At 60.0% G+C, this 9,649-nt stretch overlaps 1 protein-coding gene across 1 annotated transcript; it reads left to right on the plus strand.

The window, feature by feature from the left end:
* Nucleotides 1–266: 266 nt before the first annotated feature.
* Nucleotides 267–7,417, plus strand: GAS2L2 (growth arrest specific 2 like 2). The gene is made up of 6 exons (XM_024757691.1): nt 267–651; nt 2,058–2,302; nt 3,148–3,255; nt 4,356–4,452; nt 5,055–5,307; nt 5,884–7,417. The coding sequence occupies exons 1-6, from the start codon at nt 267–269 to the stop codon at nt 7,415–7,417; spliced, it is 2,622 nt and encodes an 873-aa protein (XP_024613459.1).
* Nucleotides 7,418–9,649: the final 2,232 nt, after the last annotated feature.

The following is a 9,649-nucleotide window of genomic DNA, read 5'->3' on the forward strand; positions in this document are numbered from 1 at the left end:
GAGGTCGCTGCAGGGCTACCAAGTAGGAAAGTTCTGGCAGGGACTGAGGAATGGGGAGGGGGAGGGGGCAGGCCTGGCCCAGCCCAGTGGCGGCAGTGACAGTGGCTGAAGCCAGCGGCAAGTAGCAGAGCCGTCCTGGGCTCTCAGAGGACAAGGGGAACCCCTGAGTCAGGGAGAACCAGCCAAGACCCAGCAGGTGGTAGGAGTGAAGACACAGCTGTGGGAGAGAGGAGGCAACTGCCCCTTTCCCGGCTGGTGGTCCAGCCATGTCCCAGCCTGGGGTTGGCAGGAGGAGGCCTGGGACCCCGAGGCCTCCGGTGAGGAGCACCCGGCCCTTTAAGTCCAGGGAGCAGTACCTGGAAGCCATGAAGGAGGACCTGGCCGAGTGGCTTCGGGATCTCTACGGGCTGGACATTGACGCAGCTAACTTCCTGCAGGCACTGGAGACAGGCCTGGTGCTGTGCCAGCATGCCAACGCCGTCACTGAGGCCGCCCTGGCCTTCCTGGCTGAGGCACCTGCCCGAGCCCAGAGCATTCCCCTGCCCCGGGCCGGGGTTTCCTGCAATGGGGCCGCCCAGCCAGGCACCTTCCAGGCCCGGGACAACATCTCCAACTTCATCCAATGGTGCCGCAAGGAGATGGGTATCCAAGGTAAGCACCCTGCCCCCCCCCCCTCCCCAGACCCTTATCTTGTCAGGCGTCAATCTCCTCTCTGAGGCTCAGGCTGCATCAGGGGTCAGGAGCCACGGTCCTCCTTCCAGATTTGCCTTGGGCCAGCTCATTCCTTTTCATGCCTCCGTTTCCCAATCTCATAGGAAATCCCCAATAAATAAATGTGTTGATTGGATGATTCGAGCACCTACCTCCTTTGGGTAGCACGTCGTGCTAGGCACCGAGCGCTAAGAGGGCTGAGAACCAGTGCCAAGAAGTTTGTGGCCCAGGAAGAGAGACAGCTGAGAAGATGCATAAATTATAGCCCAACGTGGTAGAAGCTCAAGTAGAGGCATCTGTGCTGGGGAGACAGAGGCGGAAACAGCCACCTGATGGGCCTGGAAAGACCATATAGTGGATGGAGATTTGAGCTGAGTCTTGGAGAATAAAAAGAAGTTTGGTGGACAGGGAGTTCTAGGCAGGGGGGCACAAAGAAGGTGTGTGTTTGGGCTACAGTGGGGTGGGGAGGGGACAGGGGAGGAGGCAAGTGGATGTTAGGGAGGGGCCAGCCGTGTTTGGGGCTTCCAAGACACTAGGACTGATATCAGGCTCCCTCATCTCCTTGGCCTTGGACCCAGCAGCGGGGATGAATCTGGATGCCGCACCATCCTTCAGACCAAAGGCAGTGGGGGTGTGGCAGAGGGAGGGGGGTCAGGCCTGGCCTACCGGCCAGTGGGTGGCAACACAATATGGAACAGGACTAGAGGGTTGATAAAGGCCAGTGTTTTATCGGGCACTTACCACGTGCCAGACATTGCCTGCAAACACATAACTATCCCTACAACAACCCCATGAAACAGACTACTTTCCCGTTTTACAGAAGAGGAGACTGAAGCTGGGACTAGCCCAAGGTCATACATCCGGTGGGTGGGAGCGTCAGGGTTCCAAAGCTGGCAGTCAGGCTCCAGAGCCTGTACTCACCCCAGCCTGGTTATGTGTGGGCTGGGAGTTGAGTCTGGGGTGCCTGGTGGTTACTGGAGGTGAGAGGCGCGGATGGGAAGCTTCTTGCTCCTGGACCCATCCTGGCAAACAGAGCGGGGAGAAGGGCTGGTGGAGTTAGGCTCCTTCGCTTGGCTGTGTCCCCTCTTCTCCCCCCCACCCCGCCCCGCCATAAGGCAGCCACCTCGTCTTGCACTCAGTACCTGAGCAATTCTGTCCAAACCCTCCTAGGGGCTGGCTTGCCCGCCAAGAACCTGAGACGCAAACCCCCATCCCCCATGCCTGCGTCCGCGCCCTGGTCCAGGATGGCCCCAGGGCTATCCCACCTGTTCCGCTTGCTTGCTCCGGGCAGGTCAGCAGGGATCTCAGGCTGCCTACCCTCCTCTCCCCTCTCCCGCCCCGGCCAGAGGTGCTGATGTTCGAGACGGATGACCTGGTGCTGCGCAAGAACGTGAAGAACGTGGTGCTGTGCCTGCTGGAGCTGGGCCGCCGGGCCCGGCGCTTCGGCGTCGCGGCGCCCAGCCTGGTGCGGCTGGAGGAGGAGATCCACCAGGAACTGCGGCTGGAGCTCGCCCTGCCCCCGCCCGACTCCCCGCAGCCGCCCGAGGCCCCCACGCGCCCGCCCTGCCACTTCCGCAACCTGGACCAATTGGTGAGGGCTCCGGACACGCCCTCGGCCCCGCCTTCCTTCGCCCCGCCTCCCTCTCCCCCTCCGAATCCGGCCCCTCTGAGCCACCCCCTTCTTCAGCCCCAGTCTCCTCCTCGACACTCTCTCACCCCGTGGTTGTTAAGTAAGTCGTGTCCACTTGGAGCCTCGATGCTCATCGTTTTCTTTATGAATCCAGCACCCTACGCCTCTCTCGTTTAAACCCCGTGGGACGGTTGTTAAGAACGCAAACCTTTTCTGACGGCTTGGTTTAAGTCTTAGTTCCACTGCTTTGCAGCCGTGTGACTGGGCAAATTATTTGCCCTCTCTGTGCCTCAGCTCCCTTATCTGTACTGTGGGGATGTAACCGTGCCTACCTTCCACGACCGCGGTGGCTGTTAGATGAGCCAGCGCACGTGAAGCGCTCAGCCAGTGTCTGGCACAGAGGGTCCTGTCCTGGGAGTTAGCTCTGACTGTGACTAGGAATCACTCCTACCACCAAGGAATCGAGCTCAGGGAGGTTTCTTACCTTGCGCAAGGCCTATAGTGCGGTGGAGGCAGGATTCCCACCCAAACCTGTCAGGTTCCAAGGCCCACCTTAACCATCACACTCCATGGCCTCTGTTAGCTGACTCACGAGGGTGCTGGGCCGTAGGTGACCACTCAAGGTCTTGTTCTCGTTGAGCCATTAAAAGCCTTCTCTACTTGCTTCTCAGCCCCCAGCCCTGACTTGGCAGAAGCCTTGGGGCTGGGGGGCAGGCAGGCCGCCCGTTGGGCTTGACCCAGCGTGCAGGGGGAGCTTGGCTACTTGGGCAGAGGGGAGGGCTGAACCCATTGCCCACTGCCTGCAGGTTCAGAGCCTGGTGAGCCGCTGCACGTGCCCGGTTCAGTTCTCCATGGTCAAGGTGTCCGAGGGGAAGTACCGCGTGGGAGACTCCAACACCCTCATCTTCATCCGGGTAAGTCCCTGGTCGGGGGTGGAGGGCCCTCTCTGGGGTCGGCAGAATCAGGTTTCCTTCCGTGGGACTTTGCCCAGGCCTGAAGGCAAGGACAGGAAATCACCATTCATCCCCAGTTATCAGGCCTTGGGGCTTTCCTTCTCTCCCTTGGAGAATTCCAGAAGATTCCTGACAAAGTTGGCAAGCATGTCCCCTCCGTCCATGAAGGCAGCCAGAAACAGAACCCCGCCCATCTGCCTCCACCTTAGTTCAGAAGGGGGTCTCCCCAGCCAGAAGTGAGGCTGAAGCGTACTCCCACTTTTCCACCCACAGGCTTGGTCACAGCAAGGGGCCTGAGACCCCGTCCCCGCCACCCCACCCCCGCCCAGTTTGTGTTCCCTGCAGGGCCCAGCCACATCAACCCCACGGTCTGCGACTCACATGCCCAGCTTGGTGCCTTCTGAGTGGCAGTACAATTCTGAACTGTGCCTCCCACTACTCCCCACTCCCCACCCCCTCCACCCCGCCCCATGCCTGGCCACCTGGCCAGAAACAGTCTGCACCTGGGGGTGTGGCCAGCGGCTCAGGGGCACAGCTAAGCCTTCTTCTCCTTGGGTTGGGCCACACCTGGGGGCAGAGCCAGCTCCCTGGGCCCTCACCCAGAGCCTGAGCCAAGAGCTCTGTGAAGCAGGTGGGGATGGATTGTGGCGCCCCGTTTCCACTAAGGAAGTGGACGCCTGGAGAGGAGTCGGGCCAGGACTCCTGCGGGTCCTTTAATACACACACCACGAGAGCAAAGCCAGCGCCTCCGTTTCTGATACGTGCGCAGGCGTCAACCGCTTCCCAGCAAAGGGAGAGGAGGGAGTCGGGAGGTAGTGCTTGGGAGATCCCTTGTCTCGCCCTGGGGCAACTTGCTGTTTGTCAGCTTGGCCTCCACCCTTGACAACATGTGCTATCTGATGCCAGTCCTGGAGGGGACTCAGGCTGCAACATAGGCACGCTCCCAACTACACATGTGTGCATGTGTACGTGGATGGGAGCAAGGGCTGAAGGCCTGCAGGCTGGTCCATGGAGAGGGGACTCCCTCACCTTGCCCTCCACCTCACCCTTGCCCCCTGCAGATCCTCCGGAACCACGTGATGGTGCGTGTGGGGGGCGGCTGGGACACACTCGGTCACTATCTGGACAAACATGACCCCTGCCGGTGCACATCCCTCTGTAAGTCCCCTGAGAGTCCCTTCCCTATGACTCCAGGTCGGGAGGCCGGAAGCAGACGCGGGAGGTAGGCCTGATCTCCAGGGGCAAGAGGTGTGCAGGGGATGGAGGAAGGAAGGTACTGTAGAAGGTACAGGTGTGGGTGGCCTCTCAGTTCTAGGCGGAAAGCGGGCCAGCCACGGGGCAGTAGCAACTTGCGCCACAAGGTGGCGCCAAATACACAGAGAATCAGCATTTGGTCACGAGGGCATGTGGGCAGGGCTTAGGCCTGGCTCTGATGGAGGCACCAAGCATGATTTGGAAGGGTCTTTGGTCTTCCCGTAATGTCCATCAGCACCTCAAGCTACCCCACATAAGCATGCAATCTAAGTTAAAGATGTGGACTTGCAGCTTTAAACAAGTCCCCCAGCCAGGCCCTCTGACCAGATTTCATCCCCTAAACCCCTCCCTTGAGGAAATTCTGGTGCTGTCACTGTCACAGTAGGTCCCACTGTCTCTAATGCAGGATTCAGGGTGTGGGACAGCTGGGGGAGGGAACGCTGGACCCCATCAGCAGGAGTTTAACCCTTTCTTCCTCTCCTGTCTCTGGGGGGCTGTGTTGGTAGCACACAAGACGGGCAGCTTCCTGAAGCCCCCTGTCCCACTGGTGCAGCATGAAGTGAGGGTGGACGATGGGCCCTCACAGCCCCAGCCTACAATGACCATCAGCCGCTCCCAGAGCCCCCTGCCCTCCGTGGACTGGAAGACATACACCTCTTCAGGTCGAAAGCAGAGGCCCCCTGCTGCCTCCGCCCCTACACCCCACCGTGAACGGAGAGCAGGGGCAGGGATCCTCAGAGAGACAGCACCATTCCCGAGGTACTGGGGAGGGACAGGGCAGGGCCTCTTCCTGCTTTGGAGTCTACATTCTCAGAGGCCACCCCACCCCAAGATAAGGGGAGCAGGTCTCCCAGCAGTGCCCCTATCCCAGCAAGACCTCAGGTGTTCAGAACCAAAAAACACCCAGTACATTTAGGATCATCTAGTTAACTTCATACACCCTCCCATTTCACAGATGAGGAGGCTGAGGCCCATAAAGGGAACAGACTTACCCACGGTCCCTCTGCCATTTCCTGGTAGAGCAGAAACTAAGACCCTCCCCACCCAAGACTGGTGACCTGTAGTTGTGGGATCTGAAGCAACCTGGGGTCCAGACCAGGCTGCTTTCTATCTGCTACACAGGGAATGGGGGAGGACAGACTTAAACAGTATCTGCTGTAAGGAAGAGTCTCTGGCAGGCACGGGGGAGAGGGAGCATCTGCTTCATTCAACATGAAGTCTGACCCCCTGGGAGTTCTGCCTGGGGAAAGGCCATCCCTTCGCAGAGCCAGGGGACTGGGAGCCAGGGGACTGGATCAGATAATCCTGCCGATAACCTATGATTCTCCCTTTCAGGTGCCAGGAGAAGTCACTCGCCCCGTCTTGGAGGCAGCTGCCAGATGGGGACAGCCCACCGAGCCCCCAATCCTCACCTACTCCCAGCGGCCGAGGCACCTCCTCAGGGAAGAGGGAGGACAGATACCCCCCTGAGCTCCCCAGGAGAAGGACTCCCACATCTTGGGTTCATGAGGAGACAGACAGCTGGGGAACTCGTGCCAGGACCCCCATCCCCCAGGGACTCCAAGCCCCTGAGGCCACTACCACAGGGACACCAGCAGGAGGAGCAACTCCCCTGCCTTGTTCCTCCAGCCCAGCCAAGTCTGTGGGCCCCAGGCCACCACCCGGGGATGAGGCCGAGGGTGCCTCCTCCCAGCTTAGGGAGACAGTATCTGTCCATTCTCCATCCCCTGTTAAAGGACCCATCAAGATCCTGGTCCGGTTGCCCCCAGCTTGCCCCCCGACTCTGGGAAGAAGCTTTCCAGGGACTGCAAGTGGAGGTCCCAGGACAGAACTGGGGAGAGGGCCCATTCCATTAAGGGCCGTCACTGGGGACCTGTCTGGGTCCAGCCATGGGGACTGCTCTGTGGAAGAGAGGCAAGAGGACCAGAAGCTGGATGTCCAGGTGACAGCAGAGGCCAGAGAGCCCTGGGGCCTGGGTCCACAGCACCAGGAGGGGAGGTGCACTCCCCTGCCCTCGGGTGGGATCAAGGAGCAAGCCATCCACCACAGCCTTGGGGAGCAGCTTTTGGCCAGCATGAAGCTGCTAGAGGTGGCCGCTGTCTGCCCCCAGGGCGCAGCGTCTCGCAGTGGAGTCTACGTGCCCAGTCTGGGTGGGCGGTGGCCTGAGCCTGGGGGTCCTTATGACAAAGTCATCCAAGAACTGGCTCAGGGCCCCCCACCTCTCCTTAAGGTGGACCTGGGAGCCTGGAAGGCAGCCCCTACAGGCTGCCCTAAGCCAGCTGTAAGTGCAGGCCCAGGAAACCCAAAAGGGAAACTGGGAGCCGAAGAGAGTGGGCTGAGGACAAAAGCAAGCCCAAGTGCCAGGGGTGCCAGGACAACGAAGGTCCCAGCTCAAAGGGGGCAGGACTGCTCAGCCCCTGCTGTGTCTGCCACCCCAGAGTCCTCCACACCTTCGCCCTCCGCCCCCAGTTCCGATAAAGCCAAGGCATGTCCAGGCAAGGGCAAGAGAACACTCCGGAAGCCCCGGAGAGTCCCATCCATCTACAAGCTGAAGCTCAGGCACAGGATTCGGCCCCGGAGAGACCACAGGCCCGAGAAACAGCCTTCACGAATCCCCAAGCCATTGACCTACCTCCACCTGGGTCCAGCCAAGGCACCCCCCAGGGGCAGGCTGGTGAGAGCAGTGCTGGGCAGCAATGGAGGGAAGGCAGCCCTGGGGGATGGAGCCTCGGCGAGGGAGAAGGAGGAGGGAGAGGAGAGGAAAGGGCCAGCTGCACCACTGGAGAGCAGCTCCCCGCCTTTGGAGGGCCAGGGGCCTCAGCAGCTTGATCAAGCCCCTGCCTCACCTGAGGAGGAGTCTTGGGTGTGAGAAGGAGCTTCTCCTCCCCGAGCCTGTGGGTATAGGGGAGGAGGGAAGTGAAAGGATGCCCGTGTATTCGTTGCACTCCCAACTGCAGGAACAGAAAGGAAGGTCCCTCACCTCAATACAGGGCCTTGGCCAGGAGAGTTTAGAAGACAAACAGAGACTCCATCTGGTCGGTTGAGCAGGAGGGCAACCCATGAGTCCCAGTCCAATTCCAGGGTGGTAGGGCTACTGTCTCCCAGAACAGCTTCCCAAATTCCTGTGCTCTGTCCTCCGGCCATGCCCATTTCCACAGCTCTTATAAGTTACTAAACATGAGTGGGTCTGTCCCTGAGCCCCCAGCTCTTGAGTCCTTCCCCGCTGGAGGGGAAGAGGGGGAGGGAGCTGGGGTGAGAGAGGTTTCCCCTCTGCAGCCCCAGCCAACCTTGCCAGACAGCCCTTCTCTCCTGGAAGAGGCTGCTACATGAGCATCACGGACAGGGACAAGGTCGCCCCACACAGGCTCCTGCAGGACTTCAAAACTTTGCTCTGGGGGGCTGGGAACTGAGATCACTGAGTCAAGAGGGATGGCTGAGAGCATTCCTTAACATCGACACGCCTGGAGTTATGATGGGTGTGGGCCGGGGGGGGCTGCAGAGCCTCGGCCACTAGTGGGAGGAAGGCACAGAGGCAGAAGCTGGGATTGAGTCCACTTCCGAAAGTCTTCCCAAGAAAGTGGCAGAGGGAGATGTTATGCTTCTCTTCTGAATGGTTTTGATCACCTGGCGGGGTAGGTGGAGAGGAGATGAGTTCCCAGCTCTCTCCCTTTCCCTTCATTCTCCTGGTGGGCCTGGGCTTCAGGACTCAGGCCACCTCATCGCCCAGACTGTCTGTCCCTCCAGAGCTCAGCAGGCAGAAACCCTGCAGGGAGTCCCTTCCTTCCCACGGCAGGAACTGAGCCAACACCTTGGTACAGAAACGAGGGAAAACACTCCCTGATTTTTAATCTGACTTCTGATCACAGCGCAGTGGGCGTCACACACACTTCCAGACCCTGTGGTGGGAAACCCTGGGGAAGGGAGGGCAGGGTGAAGGACAGACACTCAGAACGGGGGCGGAAGGAATCAAAATCAAAGATCTGGGGTGAAGCGGGGGTGAGAGGATGGGTGAAGGGGGCCAGCCAGGCAATACATTCCAATGGCTCCCACAGGGGGCAGCCAGAGGCCTGGGTCCCTCACTCTCACCTCAGGTACCTCAGAGCTGGGGGTGACAGTGATGGGGCAGGTGAGATGCTGTCACCACTCACCCCATCCCCCTGGTGAGTCAGGGGGCAGGGATGCAGGGGATAAAGGGGGGCAGCCACTCTTCCTTACCCTCCCAGCCACTCCAAGGTGTGGGGGGGAGGGGAGCCACCTCCTCTGCTTCAGAGGGAGGCTCAGAGAGGGCAGGTCACTTGCCCAAAGCCATGCAGCACAGCAGGGACCAGAACCCCAAAATACTGGACTGCCCAAGGTCAGGGCAGTCACTGTCGGGCTGCGTCACCCCCAGTGAGCGGAGTGGGAATCACCTGGGGAAGCAGAAGAGAGCATCGAAGCTTCCCTCTGACGCTGGATCTGGATGAGAAGTTTGCCACCCATGACGCCTCCCCCAGACTCCTCTCCATCACCACCCCGAGCTACCTGGTTTCCTGGTCTACACGCCACAGCTTGGCTACATCGAGGCTAGGCTGTTCTCTCCATCTCTCTTCTAACAAGGGACCTCGCTATCCTCCCACCAGAGAAGGGCTGAGGGCTCAGCCTCAGGGAGAACTTGGCTAGGCGGCCGGGGACTCGCACCATTTCTCCCGCCCTCCAAATCCCCCAGTAATCCCGCAGGTCACTCCTAGTATCTTCATTACTTTTGTTATTTCTAAATCGGTACAAAACTGACAGTGATCAGCTCCGGTGACAAGAGGTAGAAACTGGCCAGGCAGCCGGAGAAAATGGGGCGGGGTGAGTCAAGGCATGGGGCCAACTGGTGTCGGGACGAGGGGGCGTCAGATCCTGAGGGCCTCCATCCAGGGGTGGGGATGCCGGTATATCTCCCCCAAGCATAGGGGTTCCCATCATTCTTTTCCCGGCTCTGCCCCTCCCCAGATTAATCGGGGTAATCTGAGATTCAAGGCGGGCAAGGTCTGGGGCAGTCAGCTTGGGGTCAGATGGGGAGAAAGAGTCTTCCCTGGCACGACCTGACTGCCTCCCTCCACACCCCGCCCACCAC

The sequence above is a fragment of the Neophocaena asiaeorientalis genome, unplaced genomic scaffold (genome assembly GCF_003031525.2).
Source record: "Neophocaena asiaeorientalis asiaeorientalis breed wild unplaced genomic scaffold, Neophocaena_asiaeorientalis_V1.1 scaffold327, whole genome shotgun sequence".
In the NCBI taxonomy this organism is placed as follows: domain Eukaryota; kingdom Metazoa; phylum Chordata; class Mammalia; order Artiodactyla; family Phocoenidae; genus Neophocaena; species Neophocaena asiaeorientalis.

Bases quoted from the DNA above. Each gene is read 5' to 3' on its own strand.
- GAS2L2 (XM_024757691.1), top strand. From the start codon at position 267: ATGTCCCAGCCTGGGGTTGGCAGGAGGAGGCCTGGGACCCCGAGGCCT. The intron at 2,303-3,147 runs GTGAGGGCTCCG...CACTGCCTGCAG, and splicing joins TCCGCAACCTGGACCAATTG to GTTCAGAGCCTGGTGAGCCG. The intron at 5,308-5,883 runs GTACTGGGGAGG...TCTCCCTTTCAG, and splicing joins GAGACAGCACCATTCCCGAG to GTGCCAGGAGAAGTCACTCG.